The sequence below is a fragment of the Euleptes europaea genome, chromosome 3 (assembly GCF_029931775.1).
Source record: "Euleptes europaea isolate rEulEur1 chromosome 3, rEulEur1.hap1, whole genome shotgun sequence".
NCBI classification, from domain to species: Eukaryota; Metazoa; Chordata; class Lepidosauria; order Squamata; family Sphaerodactylidae; genus Euleptes; species Euleptes europaea.
The window spans coordinates 59,755,241-59,778,973 of NC_079314.1; the positions used below are offsets into that span (position 1 = coordinate 59,755,241).

General features: G+C 42.6%; 1 protein-coding gene across 1 annotated transcript in view; it reads left to right on the forward strand.

Annotated features, from left to right (window-relative positions):
* The first annotated feature begins 5,266 nt into the window (after positions 1 to 5,266).
* Positions 5,267 to 23,733, forward strand: part of LOC130474795 (centromere-associated protein E-like) — an 80,000-nt gene continuing 61,533 nt past the window's right edge. The window contains 6 exon segments of the mRNA XM_056846494.1: positions 5,267 to 5,478; positions 7,405 to 7,519; positions 8,793 to 8,966; positions 14,826 to 14,932; positions 18,287 to 18,424; positions 18,908 to 19,062. Of these exon segments, the coding sequence (XP_056702472.1) occupies positions 5,267 to 5,478; positions 7,405 to 7,519; positions 8,793 to 8,966; positions 14,826 to 14,932; positions 18,287 to 18,424; positions 18,908 to 19,062 (901 nt within the window).

Genomic DNA, 23,733 nt, shown 5'->3' on the forward strand with positions numbered 1-23,733 from the left:
GCGCGCTTTTGCTCGACACTCTGTATATACCCTATGCTTGTAGATTTCCCTTCAGTACTCTCATTGCCATTCCCAAAGTCAGATTCTGTAACCTGCTTTGTAGTCTCATTAAACTAGCTTTCCAAGGATTACCTGTCTGGACCTACCTGTTTGTGGGACATACCTTGTGGGCCCAGAGCTGACATTGACCTCATCCTCCTTGATGTTTGCCTGTCACCTATTTTACTTTCTGCTAGGTGCCACACCAAAAAACATCTTTTTACCCAGGCTTTTAATAAGAGGTTTCATCTTACCAGCTTTTTGGATGGCCTGTTTCTGTTCATGGATAGTCCAATGGATTTTTATGTCCAATGGATTTTTTTAAAAAAATGGCTTGTTTTTATATTGCCACAGTGTTTTAATTGTAAGCTGCATTGAGCAGGACTCTAAAGAGTGGCATGGAGATATTCTAAATAAATAAACTTCCACACACCATTGGATATTGCAGTATCATTGTGTTTGCAACTGGATAGTCATCTCCGCTCAGGATGATCCAGCGTCAAATTATTGCTGTAATATCCAGCGATGTGTGAATATAGCCCATATGAAGTCAGAAACCGTTACAGTTCATTTGTCACACCTCAGGTCTAAAATAAATGTATGCTTAACAAGACTTGAGAAAACAGCAAATGTGCATTTAGCTCCCTCCACCCCAGTAGAACATCCCATTGGCATGACATCAGAAGTCAATTTTACCAGACAGAAAGGTACAAGAGAATTTATGTATTTAGGGAAATATCTAGTTTGTCTCTCATTTTTACATTATTCACAGTGCAATCATAAGAACATAAGAAAAGACATGCTGGATCAGACCAAGGCCCATTAAGTCCATCAGTCTGTTCACACAGTGGCCTCTAGGAAGTCCACAAAGAAGACGACTGCAGAGTTACTCCTGTGCAGAATTACTCCAGTCTAAGCCCATGGTGGTGGTGGAAAGTGCTGTTAAGTCACAGCTGACTTATGGCAAACTCAAAGGGTTTTCAAGTCAAAGGGTTTTCAAGACATTTGGTTTGGCCCTTCGAGGGCTCTGGCAGATCTCTAGCTCAGAAGTATTTAAGACTGGCGATCCGCCTCCTCCCACAGACAGGAATAGCCTCTATTCAAGGCGGATGTGAGTTTGTTTTGCTGAGAAAAGGAACCTTTTCCCCCCTTGCAGAAGAGTCGTTAGCTATGGAGCTGCTAGGACTGCCCCAAGAAATTTTGTTAACCCTTTCCCACCTGGGCCATGGAGAAACGTATTCCCTCTGTACTACAAGAGGGCTGGGTGCTAAGTGGTTACAATGGAGGGGTTAAAAGGAGCAGGGCCAGAATGTGCGGGGGGGGGGGGGAGGTTCTTAGCCAGTGGGTCCTCATTTCACCCCTGCAGGCAGAGGTAGCAGGAGCCGGCTGTAGAATCCGGCCCCGACCAAGTGGAGCAGGAGCAACTCCGGCGTGTGGCTGGACGGCTACGCCTGGCTGGTGCAACAGAACATCCTGTGCCACCAGGTTGGCGAGTGGCCACCGGTTGGATGCCTGCCTGCTTGTCCATGGGGGGTCATCTGGGGCAGCTGCCTGCTTGGGGCTTGGTCAGCTAATTTTTAAGTTGATAATTTTGTATGGCCAGCGAATAATGTTATAAATATCCAAATGGCCCTTGGTGGAAAAAAGTTTCCCCACCCCTGCTCTAGGCTGATCCTGCATTGAGCAGGGGGCTGGACTAGATGGCCTGTATGGCCCCTTCTATGATTCTATGATGATACAGAGCAGGGTTCAGCAACCTCTGGCATGCATACCAAATGAAGAAGAAGAGTTGGTTTTTATTCCCCAATTTTCTCTACTTTAAGGAGTCTCAAACTGGCTTACAATCGCCTTCCCTTCCTCGCCCCACAACAGACACCTTGTGAGGTAAGTGGGGCTGTGACTCACCTGGCAGGCTTCATGCATAGGAGTGTGGAAACAAAATCCAGTTCACCAGATTAGAGTCTGCTGCTCCTGTGGAGGAGTGGGGAATGTCCACTGCTCCTAACCACTACACCACGCTGGCTCTCTCTGGTATGGCAACATTTTGCTTTGCTCCTTTGCTCTATTCCCAAAGTAGGGATGTAGTTGAGCTGGGATATGACATAGAGCAGCTCTGGGTCTTTGGACCTCAAGTAGTGGCATCACCATCCACACCTCCTCCTGGACGTTGCCTCCAGTGACAGTAATTGGTGCTGTACCGCACAGGTGCAGTACACTGCTGCCTCATGTGCTCAGACCCTGAGGTGGATGTGGGAGGCTGCTGGCCTCATGTGTGGTGTCACTATCTAAGGACCAAAGGCCTTCACTGTCCCTCTCAGTTGGGTCTCTGTGGCCTCAAGGGACTGGATCTCTCCAGACCACCAGCAGTGTCTCTATGCAACAAATGTGATGTGTCTGGCCAAGTCATGCCCCCCCTTCTCCTTTTGTTTATCAGCACACCAACATTTCTACAAGTCAATGTCATGGGCTTTGGACTAAAAAGTTGCCTATTCCTCATCTTTAAAGGCCTCTAATACATTTTTTCTTCATAAAAGTTATTTCCCTGTGTTTCCATGTCTGGTGATCAAAACAGCAGTCGATTGTGGGACTGAGAGCAAAGAGCTCCATCAAAAACCCTCAAGCCTGCAGAGCTATAACTAACTAGTTTTGCGCCCAAGGCAAGATTATACAATTGCACCCCCTATACTTTCACATTAGTTATTTTGGTAAAAAGGTAAATGCATAAATAATAAGAGTAATAATAACATTTATTTTTGTCATTATATACTTTTTCTGCACCCCTCAGCTTCATGTGCCTGAGGCAAGTGCCTCATTTGCCTTGCCCTTGTTCAGGCTCTGCAAGCCTGCACCTTAGCAACAGAAAGGAGAACAGTAAGAAACTTGACGGTCCAAAGCTGTGAGAGACAGCATGGATCAACTTCTGAATTAAGTGAGGTTTTGAGCAGCACAGAACATTTCATGAATCTTACTTATCTGGTGCATTTTTATTCTCCCTTTTATCCAAGGAGCTCAGGATTGTGTGCATGTTTTCCCCTTCCTCATTTTATCTTCACAATAACCCTGTGAGGTAGTAGGACTGTGAGTGATTGGCTCAAGGTCACTCAGCAAGTGTCATAGGAGAACAGGGATTTGCACCCAAGTCTTCTATTGCACCCAAGTCTTCTAGTCCAGTACTCTAAACACTACTCCACACTCTGAAGTTCATGTTTCCAGGCAAACTTGTGTGTGTTAAGTGCCGTCAAGTCGCTTCCGACTCATGGCGACCCTATGAATGAAAGTCCTCCAAAATGTCCTATCTTTGACAGCCTTGCTCAGATCTTGCAAATTGAAGGCTGTGGCTTCCTTTATTGAGTCAATCCATCTCTTGCACCAAGAGGCAAACTTGGATGGCAAAAATGTTTGGGGAATCTGTCAAAGATACCTTAAAAAAAAGTCACTAGGAGGATGCTTTTAAATTTTGTTTGTATATAACAGTCAGAAATATTTGGCACACAAGAGGCTATTTGAAATAAAACTTTAAAAGGTTTTGTCTCCTCTTACAGGATGGTATAGGTCAGGTTAACAAAGTGACATTAAATGAGATTGGCTTATAACAAAAAAAACAAGGATGAGGAACTTTTTATAGATATACGTATACAAGAGATATTTTGTATTTCAAGCTGTAACTCAGGTGGTTCTCATACAATACGTTTATTATGTATGGATGTTGATTTCTCTTGGCAGTCACTGCTTTGTGTTATACCCATAAGCTTCTGCAAACAATAGTTCTTAAATAGGAGGAGTTAGGAACGCATACCCATCCTCAGTTTAATTCTTTAAACTGGTCTGGGATCACTCTTTTTCTTAGAGTTACTTCCCATAAAACACTTTGGGACCATCCTCTCTACAATAGAGTTATTTCCCGTTATAACTGGTTATGGATCCTGCTTGATCCTAAAACCAATGTGTGTTCTTCTCACTCCCAAGAAGAACCCTTTAGACATTTTACAGCTCACTCAACTGTATCCAAACCCTGTCTGGTAACTGTCTCCTTTGTTAGTCAGCCCTCAGCTGTCATCCTTGGAATGCCAATCGAACTCCCTACGACCAGGGACAACGTCTTATAATGCAGCTGTCTATCCCAGGCACCTTAAACATTAACATTTGTTTTCCCGTAAACTTTAAGGATTCATAGCCTACTCCTTCAGATATATATGGTGTCATTCACACAGAGCCAATAAGATTGCCCAGTATAATTTCTCCTTCAGGTATCTGTCTGAAGAAGTGTGCTGTAACTCACGAAAGCTCCTACTGAAATAAATGTTATACGTTTTGAAGAGGCAGCTAAACTTAGAAAGTACTTGATCTCTGAAGGAAGTATAGAGCTGTTTGCTGTTACAGTCAACCCTGACCTTGTAGACAGCGGCAGCGCCAACATGGATCCATGTGGCAAAGGAACCGGAGAAAAGCCTTCAGGAAGAAAGAAAAATCTTGATGTTTGTTAGTACCACTGGCATTTAAGCACGGGAGGTTTTGCCTTGGACTTGCCACTCTTTAGATGCACATGTCCCCAATCCAAATTCTCAAAACTCAACAACAAGGTGGTAGTGCTAGATATACTAAAACTGCACAATATTTATGTATTTATTTATTTCTGCATTTTCCCTATGTTTACTCCCCCACCCTTCTTTCCTTTTGTATTCCACCTATAACTTAAAATCAATAAAAAATATTTATTAAAAAAAAACTCAACAATAACGTGCAGAGCTCTGAGAATTCGGATGGGGAAAATGTGCATCTAGAGAGCGGCAAAACCTCCCGGGCATAAATGGCCACGGTTTCCTTCCATTGCGAACGTGCCTGTGCCCAGTGTCTCCCGGGCTCAGCCTGGAATAGAAAACCGCGGCGGGAGGAGGGAAGGAGGGAGGGAGAGGAAGGCGGTGAGCGCGCGCGCGTGCGCCTTAAAGCAACGGCTCCTTCCTCCGGCCCCATCGTTGGCAGGCAGCGAACGCGCGTGCGCAGTGCTTCTTCAGTTAGGCCGTTACCCGACCGTTCTAATCTTGTCGTTCCCGCGGCTAAAGAGGTGGACGTTTGACCGCCCGCTCGTCTCAGCAGAGGAAGCGCTTGTCTCTCTCCCGACGAGCACCTCTTTCCTTCTCCGGACGAGGCGATGCCGGGCACCGGAGGGGCTCCGGGACGGCCGGCGCTGTGAGTCGCCCTCCTTCTTTCCCTTCCCCTTGCGAAGAAAATGAAGAAATTAGTTGGGTTCGTGAGGAGGAAGGAGCAGCCCTCGCGGTCCCGCTCGGAGGCCTCCTCGCTCGATGGCGGCGTGGGCTGCGGGTACGACCTGCGGCGCAAGGGCCTCAGCAAGCTGCACCGGGCGGCGGCCTGCGGGGACATGAGGACGCTGAGTGCGCAAGCGAAGAAGCACGACCTGAATCAGCTGGACAAAGCCAACAGGTGTGTGAGAGGCGGGGGGGGGGCTTCCGACGAGCAGCTCCCCGCCCTCTTCATAGTGTCAGGGCAAGGGGATTTCAGCTTGTAAAACCACTGGAGGGGTGTCGTGGAAGAAAATCCCCCTCGTTTTCCAAGGGGTTTCTCCATCTTTCTGGCTCATTGGCACGCCCACTCCTTTCAAACAGCTCAGGGATTATCCTAGATTTTCTGCACAATAACCTTGCAAGGTGGGATAAGGTGGGAGACTAAGGCTGTCCTAAGGTCACCAAGGGATTTTGAATGTAGGTCTCGTCCAAGTCATGCCTGTGGATTACGGAAGGCGTCTGCTGTCATGCCTGACGGCCTTTCTGTATTCGCACACTGAGGATGCTCCTGCATAGGAAGCTTTCATATAGCCTGTAAACTGTCTACATGTAGCTGCATGCTATTCCCTACAGGGATGCAACTTCCATGTAGGAATACTACAGTGTGGAAAGAAACTCTGGATTAAATGTTCACTTTGTCTGGGAACCATACATGTAAAACAGATTCTTTTGTGGTTTTATAAACCTCAGTAAAGCTATTATTTACTGGTTCTTGTAGGTTATCCGGGCTGTGTAACCGTGGTCTTCCAAGACCACGGTTACACAGCCCGGATAACCTACAAGAACCAATGAACTCTGACCGTGAAAGCCTTCGACAATATCTATTATTTACTGTTTTTACAATTACTGAAAATAATTGAAACAGTGTTAGCATGCAAAGTGGTTTACAATATGACAGTGAATTGCATTCACTTTTTATAGCATTCACTTTTTCCTATCCTACATCTTAATATGCAACGACATTTATCCTCACAGCTTCAGCACTACACTGCACTTTCCTATCATTTGGTGTGCTAATTGATGTGAACTATTCTTTGGCAACTTGAAATCTGGAAACTGGTCTGTGTTTATACATTACTGTCTTAATAATAAAAAGTGATGTGTTTAATTCAGGAAAAATAGTCTAATGACACTTTCAGCCATTGGATGAATATGTGTTAGGCATAGAGAAGTGGTAAAAAAAACACTGGTCCGCAAACTGCTGTTCTGTCATATTCGGCATCTTTTACATTTTGTAACATATTTTTTTGTGCCATCAAGTCACTACTGACTTATGCCGACCCCGTAGGGCAAGAAATGTTTGGAGGTAGTTTGCCGTTGTCTGCCTCTACATCATGTCTTTGGTGTTCATTGGAGGTTCCCCATCTGAATACTAATCAGGGCTGACCCTGCTAAGCTTCCGAGATCTGAAGAGATTAGGCTAAGTCTGTGGTTATCCAGGTCAGGGCAATATTATATTGGGATAATGTATTGTAGTAGAAGCTTTGCTGAGCTGGAGCCCAGTTCACCAGATCATAAATGCTACAGATTGTGTATGAAAGTATATTTTCATACTGTTTTATATTTGAACTGCTTTGTTTTAGTCCTTATTGAAACACAAATAGTAATTACTTTCCAAGGGAGAAAAAGAAAAATGTCTCTACATTAGCATAAAGGCTGGTATTCAAGTAAGTCCCATAAAACTCAGTGGGACATACTTCTGAGTGAGTGTCAGACTCCAAGCTGTAACACTGGAGTTGCTCTTGATTTCTTTTTAGATTGAACTTGACTGGAGTTGAAAAATAACTGGAAGTAATGACTGACTGATAGAATTAGTGAGTCTGGCTAGCTAATAGAATGAAGCGGAGAAATGGTTGGACTTGGGCAAATCTCCACTCAGCTATGAGACACACCAGCTGACCTTGGCCAGTTACTAATCTCTCATCTTAACCTATATCATAGGATTGTTGCGATGACAACATAAGGAAAATGAAAGTTTAAATTGGCAAGTGGTAGCCAAATACCCTTTAGCAAAACCTGGTATTATTCAAAATTATTTGACTGAATGCAGTTATGTATCTTTCAGAACACCTTTGCATCTCGCCTGCGCCTATGGAAATACAAATGCTGTTATTTTCTTGGTAGACAGGAAATGTAAATTAAATCTCTGTGATAATGATCGCAGATCTCCACTGATAAAGGTATGTGTGATATCCGAAAGCACAGTTGTATAAAAAGCCCAAGGTATTCTAAGTTACAATTCTAATTGGCTGGAGATTCTGGCATTAATAGCAATTGTTGTCATTTATGTATTTACATAAATTGTTTTACATAATTATACCTTGCCTCTTCATTGGTTGAGATGTATTCTGAATATATTTAAGTCATTAAAGTACACAAAAAACAGCAGGTTATAAATAAACTGGTGTTTGTTATGACAGCATGATGTGGCACTGAAGAGAGATATGGAAAAATGAAACTTTCTATTTTATTCTGGGGGGAGGGGTAGAAAACCAAAAAAAGGAGACGGAATGAGAAGTAAGCATACGTGATGGAGAGTTCAGGTTCAAATCTTCACTCTGCTTGTTGATTTGCCACTTGATTCTTTTTCGCCTACAAGGTAATAGGGAAGGAGGAAACTTTCCTTTAGACTGCTGTTTTTTTTTTTTGAGGGGAGACAAGCAAGATGCATACCTACTGTCCACCCCTCCAGCAACAGCTTTTCAGGGGAATGGTGAGTCATGCAATGGTGCTTGGGAGTGAAGTTGGTAGATATAGGTTGCTTTTAACCTCTCCCCCCCCCCCAACAGTGCTATAGGAGACTTCTTTTTCAATATCAGGATCTGGCTGGGAATGTGTCTTCCACAATGCTCAGTTTAGCAGTCAAGAAGTATTCTGTATAGCTATTGCAGGGAGGGAGGCAGAGTAAGCGAAGAGCAAGTGGTAAAAAAGGCTTTGGTGTTGACTGGATAAGATAGAGCTGTTCAGTCAGGACTGAGTGTGATGGAAAGTAAGTAACAGCGATTAAGACAGTTGGAAGGGGAGAAACAGAAAGGGTAAACCTCCCAAAATTGTATGAAGTAAAATCTAAAGAACTCTGTTAAATTTTAATGCCTCAGGTTCTCCTTAAGAAGACTGTTGGAGTTTTGCAGTAGATCAATTTCTCAGATTTGGGGTTTAAAGGGGCAGCTTGCTGTTTCCTGGTTTGAGAAACAGCAGTCTGCTTATTCAATCCTTGAAATTTTGTATTGCCCTCCAGGCTGGAGTTGGGGAGTAGGTAAGGAGCAAACTGAAAATGGTCCACAGTGTTTTGCTATTCATCTGCACTTGGTTTAATAAATTATTGTTACTCGTTATAACTCAGCCAGTTTAAGAGAAAGTTATTGACTTACACTGCACTGAATTGTGTCAGTTTTAGATATTATGGTATGTTAACATCTTGTGAACCTAACATCCTCTTTTTTATTGTTACAGGCTGTACAATGTCAGGAGGTGTTTTGTGTCGGTTATTTGCTGCAGCATGATGCAGACCCCAATGTAGTGGATTTAGACAGTAACACTGCCCTTCATTTTGCTGCCTCTAATTATAGCATAGCTATAGCAGAAAAGCTGCTTGAATATAACGCAAACATTGATGCACTGAACAAGGTAAACTTTGGTTAGCTCATTAAGTCATAAATCAGCTTTTGTTTTTATATACTCTTAATATTAGAATAATTTATTGAAGAGAAAATATAGATAACAGTGTGTACAGTTGCAAGCAATTATTCTTTGAAGAGAAAGAGTGGGATGATTAACCAACCTGTGTCTCTACCTCCCTGTTCTCTCTCCCAGTTTGAGCAATCTACGTCAGCTTCTCAGCATCAGTATGAAAGCGGCTGGTTCTGTGTTGAGCCTAATGTTCTTTAAAAGGATTTTGCCTTCAGTAGGAGCAGGATAGAGAAAAGCATTTCAGAACAAACAGAGTTCTGTGGCATGTCTGTGTGATGCCAAGTTGAATTGATGCACACCAAACTGTGAAGAATGAAAGGCAGGAACAAATATGTGGCAGCTGCTACTATCAGTGGGCAAACTCTGGTGGATGCAACTTTTAGCCCATCTAGAGTCATGGGACCAGCCTGGATTCCCAGAGATCCTGAGACTTTTGAGGTCCGCAAGTGTCTCGTTCTGCCTACCTTGCTTGTGTTCTGTGTGTGTGTGTTAAGTGCCGTCAAGTCGCTTCCGACTCATGGCGACCCTATGAATGAAAGTCCTCCAAAATGTCCTATCTTTGACAGCCTTGCTCAGATCTTGCAAATTGAAGGCTGTGTCTTCCTTTATTGAGTCAATCCATCTCTTGTTGGGTCTTCCTCTTTTCCTGCTGCCCTCAACCTTTCCTAGCATGACTGTCTTTTCCAGTGACTCTTGTCGTCTCATGACGTGACCAAAATACGATAGCCTCAGTTTAGTCATTTTAGTTTCTAGGGTCAGTTCAGGCTTGATTTGATCTATAACCGACTGATTTGTTTTTTTGGAAGTCCACGGAATCTGTAACACTCTCCTCCAACACCATGTTTCAAAGGAATCTATTTTCTTCCTATCAGCTTTCTTCACTGTCCAGCTTTCACACCCATACATAGTAATAGGGAATACAATGGCATGAATTAATCTAGTCTTGGTGGCCAGTGACACATCCTTACACTTCAAAATCTTTTCTAGCTCCTTCATGGCTGCCCTTCCCAGTCTCAGTCTCCTTCTTATTTCTTGGCTGCAGTCTCCTTTTTGGTTGATGGTGGAGCCAAGGAATAGAAAGTCTTGAACAATTATTTCCTCATTGTCAACCTTAAAGTTGTGTAATTCTCCTGTAGTCATTACTTTTGTTTTCTTGATGTTCAGCTGTAGTCCTGCTTTGGCACTTTCTCTTTTTACTTTCAGCAGTAGTCGTTTCAAATCTTCACTATTTTCTGCCAATAATGTAGTGTCATCAGCATATCTCAAATTATTAATGTTCCTCCCTCCAATTTTCACTCCACCTTCATCTAAATCTAATCCAGCTTTCCTAATTATATGTTCTGCATATAGATTGAAGAGATAGGGAGATAAAATACATCCTTGTCTGACACCTTTGCCAATTGGAAATCATTCCGTTTCTCCATATTCTGTTCTAACTGTGGCCTCTTGTCCAGAGTACAGGTTGCGCATCAAAACGATCAGATGTAGTGGCACACCCATTTCCTTTAAAACCAGCCAGAGCTTTTCATGATCCACACAGTCAAACGTTTTGCTGTAATCTATGAAACACAAACTGATTTTCTTCTGAAATTCTCTCGTATGCTCCAGTAACCAGCGTATATTTGCAATATGATCTCTAGTGCCTCTTCCTTTTCTGAAACCAGCTTGAACATCAGGCATTTCTCGTTCCATGTATGGTAACAGCCTTTGCTGTAAGATTTTGAGCATCACTTTACTTGCATGAGAAATTAATGTGATGGTCCGATAGTTGCTGCAATCTTTGATGTCTCCTTTCTTGGGAATTGGAATGTAAATGGATCGTTTCCAGTCTGTGGGCTGTTGTTTTGTTTTCCATATCTGTTGGCATATTCTTGTCAAGATTTTGATGGACTCCGTTTCTGTGGCTTGGAATAGCTCTATTGATATCCCATCTGCTCCTGGTGATTTGTTTCTCCCGATTGCTCTCAATGCAGCTTTCACTTCACTTTCTAAAACTGTAGGTTCTTCTTCAAAAGATTCTTCTTGGAAAGAATCTTTTATCCTTTCATCTCTTCTGTATAGTTCTTCAGTGTATTGTTCCCACCTTTTCTTTATTTTGTCCTGTTCAGTTAATGTATTTCCATGCTGATCTTTCAGCATGCCTAACCGTGCTTTAAATTTCCCTTTGATTTCTTGGATCTTGTGGAACAGATCTCTTGTTCTTCCTTTTTTGTTGTTCTCTTCTATTTCTTTACACTAGTTATTATAATAGGTCTCTTTGTCTCTACGTGCGAGTCGCTGGAACGTTGCACTTAGACTTTTGATTCTATTTCTGTCATCTTCTACTTTTGCTTCTCGTCTATCTCTGGCAATTTTAAGAGTTTCCTCAGACATCCATCGAGCTTTTTCTTTTCTTTTGGCTACAGAAATAGTCTGCACATTCTTCCTTGATAATATCTCTAGTTTCCACCCATAGTTCTTCAGGTTTACATTCACATGAACTCAGTAATTCAGCAAATCTGTTCCTTACATGGTCTTTAAACTCTTCCGGAATATTGCTTACATTGTATTTTGGTGCTATGAATGTTTTGGCGTTTTTCTTAAGCTTTATCTTGATTTTCGATATTAACAATTCATGATCTATACCGCAGTCGGCTCCTGGTCTTGTTTTGGCTGAGAGAATAGAGCTTCTCCATCTTCTGCTTCCAATTATATAATCTATTTGATTTCTATACTGGCTGTCTGGTGATGTCCATGTATACAATCGTCTATTTGGTTGCCAGAAACATGTGATTGTTGTCTTCACAGAATTCTATGAGGTGTTCTCCTGCTTCATTCCGTGCTCCTAGCCCAAATCTGCCAACAACATTTGTGTCTGCTTTGTTTCCTACTTTTGCGTTCCAATCACCTATGATTATCAGCATATCTTGTTTAGGTGTGTGATCAATTTCTTCCTGAACACTGGCATAAAAACTTTCAATTTCTTATCAGCATCTGTAGTTGGGGCATAAACTTGAATGATGCTTATGTTGATAGGCTTTCCCTGAAGTCTGATATTATTCGGTCAGACTTTGCATTATAGCTCCTGACTGCCTTTGCTACATCTTGTCTCACTTTTAAAGCAACTCCGTTTCTTCTCTTTTTGTCATTCCCTGAATAAAACACTTTGTAATTTTCTGATTGAAAATGTCCTAATCCAGTCCACTTTAATTCACTTATTCCCAGGACTGAAATGTCCATACGCTCCATTTCTTGTTCAACAATTTCAAGCTTACCCTGATTCATGCTTCTCACATTCCATGTTCCTATTATATGCGACGAACAGCTTCGGACTTTCCTTTTGCATCTATTCATGTCAACCTCTGAACGTCCTTTCGGCTTTAGTCCAATCGCATCATTAAGAACAGCGCTACTCATACTTGTCCTCTGCTCTACCCCAGTAGCAGATTGAGTGCCATCCGACCTGGGGGTCCCATCTTCCAGCACTATATATTTTTTCATTTTGGATTGTCTAATCATAGGGTTTTCAAGGTAAAGGTTGGTCAGAAGTGGTTTACCAATGCCTTCTTCTGCGCAGTACTAACCAGGGTTAGCCATAGTGGCACTGCCGTTGTCTACAAAAGATCCTCCGCCGGTGTCACCTTCCACTACTGCTGTTGCCCAGTAGCTAGCCTTTAGGGATTCCTCTGCCCCCATCCCCATTGGAACTGCTTGTTCTCTTCTGCGGATGTGGCCATTGATCCCTTAAGGGGGTGGATGCATCTTCGTCTGGTGTCTCAGCTGTGACCATTCCGTCTTGAGTGACTCTGCTAGGAATTTAGTCTCTTGATAGTCTAGACCCCTTACGGTATTGCTCTCAGCTTCCCTGACACACACAAACCCCCTCACCACGTTAAGGTGTGCATCCAGAAGCTTGTGTTCTAGTCCCTCCCTAATGTAAAAAGGGGTAGTTGTGACAGCAGGATACAGAGAAATCTAAGTATGACACCTTCTGGATCAGTGTTTCCCAACCTGTGGGTCGGGATCTGAAAGTGAGTAATGAAGCTTTTGAAAGCGTGTTGCAGGTCATCCTTACCTAATGGTCACTCCTGTCTTTTTAATTCCCCCCTTATCCTTTCTGCCAATTTCTCACATTCTCATCTTCCACTCCCTTTGCAACAACAGTTGGGGTGGGGTGGGCAATCTGTCCAGCAATTAATAACTTTACAGTAGTGACCGAAAGAGTAAAGAGCCCCGTGGTGCAGAGTGGTAAGCTGCAGTACTGCAGTCCAAGCTCTTCTCACAACCTGAGTTCAATCCCAACGGAAGTTGGTTTCAGGTAGCCGGCTCAAGGTTGACTCAGCCTTCCATCCTTCCGAGGTCGCGAAATTGAGTACCCAGCTTGCTGGGGGTAAAGGGAAGATGACTGGGGAAGGTGCTGGCAAACCACCCCGTAAACAAAGTTTGCCTAGAAAACATTGGGATGTGATGTCACCCCATGGGTCAGGAATGACCTGGTGCTTGCACAGGGGACCTTTACCTTTACCTTAGTGACCAAAAGAAGTGGGGAAATGCTGGAGAGTGAACAGTAGCTGTTCAGCATACTGAGACATACAGAGGGGGAAAAGAGGCAAATGAATGCATGAGATTGGTCTTGGTGCTACTCCTTCAGCAGCCCAACCTCTTGGTCAAAGGCTGGAATGTAACCTCCAGGGCAGAATTCTGAATATACCATACTCAGACAGGATCTGCCCTTGCTCTTCTGGCTCTATTGAATCATTAGCCCATGCCCTTTTGGAATGCCGCTTTTACGAGGAACTTCGATCGCACTATATTTCCCCCCTTTTAATATACAAATCCAATGCCTCTGTGACTGACATAATGCCTTTTTTACTAAGCGATAGGGACCCCAAGGCTACATGGTCAGTGGCAAGATTTGTTTCAATCCTTATATCCCTCCAACACTAGATATATGCTGCTCAAGATCAATTGATCAAGGAGCTTCTAAGAGATGAAAGGAAAGGAATGTAACCTCCATATGCAAAGGCTGTGTACTTTAGAATGCCACCTGTCTGGGCCAGCCACATCCTTTGTACATTGTTTGTTGGTTTTTCAAAAACATCTAGCTCAGGGGTGTCAAACATGCGGCCCTTGGGCCAGATCTGGCCCCCGGAGGGCTTTTATCCGGCCTGTGGAGCCAAGGCACCAAGTCCCCCATTCCCCCCTCCCCCGGCCTTTTCTGGGCTTCCCAAGGCCCGTACGTGGCCGGGGAGGGAGTGGGGAAGACTTTGCTCGGTCATGCCAGGCCGCTCATACGGCCGGGGGTGGGTGGGACGCCCTTTCCTGGTCGCGCCGGGCCCCGAGGCTGCTGGTGTGGGGGGTGGGGAGGCCCTTTCCTGGTCTACTGATTGCTGTTTTTAAACACTTGTGTATTGTCTGAAAATTAAATGCATTTTCTTCTTGCTGTGAACAAATAATTTGTGACAAGTGATCTTGGTATCCGTTATAGCACTTATGAATGGGTATTACAAGGACATCTAATTCATACAGATAAACTACTTGAAATGCAACTGACATGGTAGTCTTAACTTGTATAAAGCTACACTAGAATCTTTTAAAAAATACATGATGGGAATCTATTAAATAGGTTCTTAACAGCATTTTGTCACATATTTTATTAGATCAGTTATTCTGTTTTTTCTAGGCATTTTTCTGTGAACAGTGGCTGAAAAGCAAAGTTTGAAATGTTACTAACATTTATGTTACTTATTCTAATCAAAATGGGAAAAGTGCATGTATGTGAGAAAATTTCATGACTTCTAATTTTTATGCTTGTAGGATGGGAATACTCCTCTTATGCTTGCGGTAGCAGTAAGTAAACAAGAAATGGCAGAATTTCTCCTTAAAAAAGGAGCATCGGTACACATTAAGGACAACTCAGGAAGGTACTGTATCTCTCAAGTCCATAGAACTATTTCCAAAAATTGAGAATTGCTGTTTCCTAGATATATACATGCTCAGATATATGGTGTGTGTAGTGCTATCAGAAATAATGGACTCATTAATGCTGCAAGGTGATGTCCAGAGCATGTGACATTGAAACTGGCTTTTCTGATGAAGCACACATACAGGATGACACCGCTTAGGTCAGCTGGACTTTCTGCCCTTTTCCTTCTTTTCTTTCTAGTTCTCTTCTTCCTCCGTGCTATCTTCTATCACCCTCTCCTCCTGGCTTCTGTGTCTCTCATAATCCTTCCCCTTCACACTTCTCTAAGTCTGTCCTCTCCTTCTCTGTCTGCCTGTCTTCTTTCTTGCTGCCCTCCTTGCCTTGCTCTGTGGTTGGGTGCTGATGCACAACAATAACTGGAAGCTGGGGAGACAGGCCCCATCCTCAGCCAGAGGCAGAGGCAGATTCTAGCCCCTGATGACCAGGTGGTTGCAGCTGCTGCTCTGACCAGGGAACTGCTGGACATCTTCTCCACAGGGCTGTTCTAGGGCAGCCACCCCCTCTTACCTGCTTCCTGGTTGGTGCTGGTGAGCCAAGTAATGACCTCCTCCCCTGCTCCTTAGCAATGCTGTTGTGGTTATTAGATCAATATCCATTTTTCTGGGGCTGTGTCATCAGGATTTAGCACCAATTTTGAATCCGTGCTCTGAAGAAATGACGTGGAGACTGACGTAACTGTGGTAAGGCGATCAGGTGGAGTGCTTCTATTCGTAGCCACAGTGATCCTTGAATGTACATTCAGATTGTAACATTGGAATTGACCTCTTGTTTATTATTCTGAAACTGCCAGTATATATTTTTTACTTATTTTTATAAAATTTATAACCTGCTGTCATGGATCGAGGGAGAGATTCATTTCCCAAAAATAATAAGACTGTCAGAAATGTGAAAATAAATTGATGGTACATGAGAAGCTTTGTGAAGTAAAAATTTAAAACAGCAGATTTTATTTTCAACATCAACAGGACAGAGCCTGCAGTTTGTGAAATATTGTTTCAATCCAATCATATAGCTATGCACATATTGGTGTTATGGTGGCCAGTGGTTTGGAATGAAATACATATGGCGGCATCCTATTCAGAGATAAGGAAACTTGTTTTCTGTCTTGCCTAATCAATTACAGTCATCTTAGGATCACTTAATGCAATAGGCTCTGCTTGGTGACCAGGGTGTTGGACTGGCACCTGAGAGACCCACGTTCAAGTCCCCACATGACATGAAGCTCACTGGGGGGGGGGGTGTCAATCACTTTCTTTCAGCCTAACCTACCTGACTGGGTTGTTGTGAGGATTAAATGGGTATGAAGTGAAAATAAAGTATACTGCCCTGAGCTCTTTGAAGGAAGGGCTGGATAAAAATGTACTAAGCAAAGTGAGGAAACAGGGCCTATCCATTCTTTTTGTCAATCCTGTTCTAATAAGCAAAAAAAACCCTGCCTATTTTTAGCCACATGATGGCTTTTCTGTAGTCTGTGGCGGTGGCTAGTGATAGTGATGGCAGATAGTGTGGCAGTGACTAGTGATAACTTGGGGGGGACGCTGCTGCATTAGTTCATTGATCTCAAGCCTCATCTTTCTTTTCAGTCATAAGACTGTTTTTTAGAACACAGGTAGATGTTGGCTGACAAACAGTTTGCTTTTCAGAGTTGGGCAAGGGTAGTTCTATCTAATTAAAGCACAAACCGTTGTTTTAATTCAGTGTGAAAAGTGTGTGTGATTAATATTCATTATAGAACTGGTAGTTAGATTTAGCTGTTTATGAAAAACAACTGTGTAAGCTTTCTCCCTTTTTGTTGTTTCCATCCATAATTTGAGCTTCATCTACGAAACACTGGTAAAGGTTCCTACTGTAAACTTTTGCAAGAGTAAGATTCCTCAAATAAAACCACTAGAGAGATTTATCCCATGGATTCTTTAAAGCCTTGTAAAGTGGGATCGATCTGTTTCAGTTCAAAATGTTGTCTTCAGCTTTGCATATAAAACAAAAGCATACTTTCCCCTGAATCCAAAATGATTTGCATTAGTGTTCTGTTTGGTTTTTTAATTGCTGCTCTCATTGATCATTGCATTTAATATGAAGTAATCTAAGACATATTGTGTTGAATACAAAGTTTTTTAGCCAGTTCTTGAAGGCTTTCTCACACTACTGCAATTCTCATACATCTGTAAAATTTGATAATATGTTGTAAAAGGTTGCTTTGTTCCATTTTACATAGGTGGAAAGTATAGCTATTGAACATAGCAGTAGCGAAACATCTAAGTGGCTGTATTCAGATGCCTTGACATGCTGCAGTTAAACTGCTATGTAGCTTGTTGTTGCGTTTGTGTCCTTCCCTTGTTCTTCATGTTTTTGTTGCTTGATTCAAAACTCCCTGGTATGATGGAGCTCCAGTTTGATTAAGCTCCTGTTCATTAGGATGTGGACGTTCAGCAAACTAGAATGTTTTCTAACGAGCTCAGTCCACAAAGGGAGCTATGGTGCCAGTCCTTCCTTAAATCCCCCTTTTTCATTGTAACTAACAGTTCATCCATGTATCTAACCTTAGGGTGCCCAGTTAGCAGGAAGGCTATTCACAGTGGGGGAAGCAGATATCACAGGCCAGAGCAATTGTCTGACAGCTCTGATCACTCAACAGTTTAGCAGTTTACAGTATGAACAGGTCTCATCACACATGACCAGGTGGAAGGCAATGAGCCCCAACCTTTCACTGAAAAATAAACCAGGGATGGAACATTAACTCAGGTTTCCATTTTCCGTATAAAGAAATCCAAAGCTGTTGATTCTTTGGTACTTTCCTGACCACTGAGATGGAGAATGGAGGGCAGAAAACCTATCATTTCACTGGAAATAAAGTATGGTTGGGAGTGGGTCTTTTCAGAAATGAGTCATGTTATTCAGTCAGATTTACTTGTAGGAAAGTGCCCTTAAGATTTCGGCCTTAGAAGTACCCCTATTTTGTGGGTAGAGCAGGTCAAAGTTCTGGAAGAAGTTATTGGGGTGGGGGGCAATACAGACACCTGATTCAATACCTTTTTTTTCCTGTTCCTGGTGGCAACTGATGAGCCGCCTTTTCACATTTGGGGTCTTTATCCCCAGTTGCTTTTACTCTTCACCTGCTTCTCCTGGTAATCACTTGATGTGAGAGGAGAGTGCATGAGCATGGCTACAACATCTGCATGTGCCTAATTGCTATTTAAATGGAGTGTCATGGCATCTGAATCCAGCTAGTGAAACAAATGGGCTAAGTAGAATAAATGTTTCATTTCTGTTTTATGTTTCATTCCTGTATTAGAACACCGCTGATGACTGCTGCTGCTAATGGAGATGATGCTTTATTAAGTCTGCTCATTCAGTATGGCGCTGATGTTTCTGATAAAAATATACATGGATTGAAAGCAGAAGATTATGCTCAAATGGGTGGTTATCCTGAGTAAGCTTTTATTTACTACAAAGTGTATTTCTAAGCTTATCCATCAACAAAAAAAGAGAACTTTGAATTGTTATTTATGTAAACAGGAGTCTCACAAACTTTGACATTAGTGAGTGATTCCAGGTGAAGAAACAGTTGTCTGAGTTTCTGCAAGTGGAGCAGAGATGAGTTAGACCCCTTGAAATCAGTGGACTTAGACTGCAGCTGTGCTTTGGAATTGCATCTTAGTAATTCTACAGTGCATCAGCTGGCAGAGATTCTTCTAGTCTGAAGCTTGGCATCTGGCTTACTGAGGGCCTCATTCTGTGACAAAAAGCAACCTAGAAATATTATATGTTTTAAGATTTCCCATATGAGAATGGACCCTTTTATAACAAAGATCCCTACAGAAATAGAATGGAGCTAAAACTGCTCCTTAAAAGGCCACTGATTTTCTTTATTAAAATTATATTATATTGTTTCATAACTTTTTCTTCTTCTTAGATTAACTAAAAAACTCATTAGAATTGGCAGTGAGAAAGGTGCAAAGAAATCCTCTTCTGAGAGTAGAAGCCAGTCTATATTTAGCAGTCCAGATGGAGATGCTGGTTTGACATTGGGCGCACCTGCAACAAATAAAGAAGGTACACTTTTATGTGGTAAGATTGGTTAGTAAAGAGTCCTGAACACATAGGAAGAAACAATATCTATATTTAGACTATTCAGCCAAAAACAGTTGTTTCATATGCTGAAGATGGCTGGTTAATATGTATATAATACAAGACTTCTCTTCTTAGCTTGGGTGTGAAGCAGGTGACACATGTCATATGTCTCAGCTGAAGGTGTATTAGGCTTGCAGTATGGAGGGATTCTTCCAGGTGTCAGATGCTGAATTTCAGAAGCTAACAGTACAAGAGTGAATTAATTTCCAGTGTCATTCCTACTTGGGAGTAAATTCCCAGCATACTTTTTAACATCTCTATATTTAATAGCCAAGTGTGCCTCCCATCCAGTGGGGCTACCTGGGAAACCTTCCAGCTATTCAGAAAAAATGTTGCTTGTATAAAGTGAAATAGTCAATGAAACCTTCAGGTGGCATCTTTCCTTGTCATGGCAACCCCTAGTGGTGCTACCTGTTGCAGTGGCAACCTTGGTTGCTACCAGAAGGAGATGAATGGAGGACCGAAGTGGGGGGAGACTGTGTGTGTGTGTGTGTGGGGGGGTTGAACTGACAAAGGGGAGTGCAGAAGCTGCAGCTTGAAATAGCAGAAGGGAAAGGAGAGGAAGTGGATCTGGAGTCTGCAGCAGGGAAGGGAAAATGTAAACTGAGCCTGAGGGGGTGGGAAAACTAGAGCCAGCAGGGGCGAGTGATAACAAGGGGGTGGGCATGGAAAAAGTATGAGCCGGTATGGGGGGAGAGACCAGTGCCAGCTCAGGGAGAGAGGCTGGCTGATGAGAACAATGGTATTTGCCCTCTTGTCAGTCTCTCCTTGCCATTTTTAAAGTTCAGCCACCTGAGGTTAAAAGAAAAGAAATAGTGTTCTCCGCTTGTAGCCAGGGAGCAATTCCACATAGCAAAAGTTCTTGATCCTGTAGTGTGGTTTCACCTTCTCCCACTCAGGGAAATAGCCACCAACCTGTTTGGTTCCTGCTCAGAAAGGTGATGGAAGATGTGTTGAGATGATCTTACGGCTATTCAGAGTCCTTAGATTCTAGAGCACTTAGCTAACATGTCAAAGTAGGTACAGTCCTCAGCCATCTAGTCACTATTGATCCCACAGGGATTTCTCTCCCACCAGACTGCAGTGCTGTCATGAGCAGGCCTATGTCTCTCATGCTAGAGAGCATGATTGCTCTTGCTCAAATAGAAAGAGATGTAACCAGGTAAAACTGGTTAATTCTTTCTCCTGTTGCTCTTTCCATATGGCCCTTTCTAGTAGGTCCTCTGTGAGGGCAACAATGGAGCCCTTGGCTTGGCTTCAGATACTGCCATGGTCCTGTTGTCTCTGCTAAGAGGCAAAAGTCTCTATCTCCTTCTCCAAGTCTAGTAAAAAGCTAAGAGTTGCCACCTTTAGCATTCAGCTTAGTGAAGTAGCATCTACCCATGGGAGTGGGAGAGGCAACACCTCCATACACTGAAGTTCCTCCTTCAAGGAGATCTAAATCCTCCTTGCCTTCAGTCACTAAGGAACAAGGGGAGCTGTTGATCTCCACCCTGACTCTTTTCAAAAGTTCTTTGGTAAGGTTCGGTTGCTACCGTCAATGGAAAGGTCTAGAAAACTTTAAAAGTTTAGCACATACATGTTACAGCTTTTACTTTCAACTCTCCATTGATTCAGATTAAATGTGAGATCACTAGGGGTGTGCATTTGGGTGAAACCGAGCTGAAAATATACCCCAAAGACACCTTATTGGTATTTTTCCGGTATATTTGGTTCTTCCAAATACTTCTGGGATTTTTTAGGTAACAAGAAAAAATGGTCCTGAAAAATCCCAGAAATATTCAGCATTTTTTGGGAAGATTTAGAACCAGCGTTTACAGGCTCCTGGTAAAATTTTTTTGGGGGGGTGGGGGTTCTTGCTTTTGTTTTTGTGTCTTGGGGGAATTCAAAGGGCTGCTTCTGTCAGTTTTAGGTTTCTTTGTGAATTTCAGGAGTCCCCCCCCTTTGGAAGTGTTGCTTTGTGACCTCTTTGCTGTATTTACACTGTTGCTCACTCAGTGCTTGGATTTGTTCTCTGGATGCACATTAGTCCTGTTGGGTTTGCACTGCCAGACTGGCACTGGGGTTCTCTTAGCATTCGGTACATTACAAAAACTCCCCCACACACACACACACACTTCAGTTTCCTCTCCAGAGATTCTCTGGTTTGACATCAGTTCTGTTGGGCTTGCACTGCCACAGTGGCACTGCTGGGCATCTGTAGATTGTCATTGGTTCTTCTGGTATTGCAGAAGTACCCCCACACACACCCACACACCCCTTGAGTTTCCACTGTGTAGATTCTCTGGTTTGATTTTGGTTCTGTTTGGCAAATTGGCTTGTGGTTATACTGGGATTAATGGGCTCTCCAGTGGTTCTGTTGGGCTCGTTGTGTTGTTTCTTCCATGAGAGGCATTGTTTGACCAGTGATGCTGCTTACAGGCATTGCTTTTGCCTGGAAGCAGGTTGGAGGATTTTTTTCCCTTTTTCCCCCTCCATAGGTAATAATGGAGGTCAGCTGGGGGCACCGTGTTCAGGGGCCCATAGAATTGGACCCCTCGTTCCAATCTAATTGAAATTTGGGAGTTATTTAAAGAGCAGGCACCAGCAGTTCTGCAGCAATTTTGGTGCCTGTATCTTCAAAAACACCTCCCCCCAGCCACCTGGAAACTTTCCCCATAGGGAGTAATGGACCTGAAAAAAATTGGATTCCCCCAAAAAACCTGAATCTGAATACCGTAATGGAATTTGGGAATATCTGCAATACCATTTTTTTGGTCCAATATACCCTAATCAGGAAATAATTTTTTTTTTGCACATCCCTACAGATCACCAAAGAATACCATCATGCTGAGACTGAGCAACAAATATTTTAGTTTTGAGATTAGTACTGGGTTCCTACTTGCTGTGTAACAAAGACATCTATAAATTGCATGTGTGTGTGTGTTAAGTGTCATCAAGTCGCTTCCGACTCATGGCTACCCTATGAATGAAAGTCCTCCAAAATGTCCTATCTTTGACAGCCCTGCTCAGAGCTTGCAAATTGAAGGCTGTGGCTTCCTTTATTGAGTCAATCCATCTCTTGTTGGGTCTTCCTCTTTTCCTGCTGCCCTAAATTTTTCCTAGCATGACTGTCTTTTCCAGTGACTCTTGTCGTCTCATGACGTGACCAAATTGCATAGATGCTACTATATATGGAATAGCTGACTAAAATGGGTGAATTGTTAAGCATTATAACTTCATTAATAAAGAGCGTTTGACACAGTCGAGACAGATTTTATGGGAGAAACTATGCCATATGGGCCTTGACCAACGCCTTTTGTTTTTATTACGTAACCTCCATACATCCAATACCTGTCAAGTTAGATTTGATGAGGGGAGCCTCTTAACCCAAAAAATCCCGGTGACAAAGGGGCTGTGTACTGGCACCATCCTTATTTAATTTATTTATTTCAGATCTCCCTGCTTTTTTGGCTAATACTGATGGTCATGCACCTAAGCTAAGCTCTGAGAAAGTCCCTATTCTGTTATATGCGGATGATGCAGCAGTCCTATCCCTTTCAAAGATGGGTCTTAAACGTTTGTTAGCTTCTTTTATCCTATTCTGTAAACGGAATTCCCTATCTATTAATTTTGATAAGACCAAGATTCTGATCTTTTCTAAGACTTGGAAGCAATCAGTTTGCAAAATTGAGGGAAGAGAAATCGAACAAGTGAAAACGTTTAAATATTTGGGGGTCTCTTTTCATTATAATTTAAAATGGATTGCACACCGTAATCAGTTCCTTACCTTGGCAAAAAATAAGATGGCTGCAATAACTCGTTTTTACTGTAAGAAGGGTAACCATTTTGTTCCGGCCGCCTTACAGATTTTCCAAGCCACTGTGATCCCTCAACGTTTGTACGGAATCCCAGTTTGGATCCAGGGTTTTAATAAAGAAGTGAAGCGTCTCAGGGCAGTTTTTTTTGAGACGCATCCTTGGCGTCACAAACTCTGTTTGCTATTTTTCTCTGTGCGCTGAGCTGGGACTGCACACGATATAATGTGCTTGGATCACTACTATCAAATACTGGTTACGCTCTCATTTTCGATCCCCCCAAGTAGTTTATTGGCAGCTTTACATACTGACTCAACTGTTTCTAGATGGTCTCGGCTTATCTTAAATAGGATCAGATCACTCGGGATTGATCTTGATTCCTTGTCCAATTCCAGTGAATTATATATTTTTAGGACAATCCAAAAAAGGATATGGGACAGTGATTCCCAAAAAAGGATATGGGACAGTGATTCCCAAATAATAAAAGCCAGTGCTGAAGGTATCTGTTCCCCTAGTTTTTTAGGCCCTTCTTATCAAATAAACTCTATGGCCCAGTATTTTTCTAACTTAACTATACCCTCTCACCGTAGAGCATTTTTGTTGGCCAGATTTAATATATTCCCTTCAGCTGTTGTTAGTGGTAGATACAAGGGAATACCACGTGAAGCAAGATGATGTAGGTGTCAATGCAAAGAACCTGACACAATACAACATATTCTCTTGTACTGTCCACTTTTCACACAACTTCGATGCAGCTTAATTAGCTCTCCCTCAATTTACTACTGCAATGACTACTGGAAACATAGGCCAT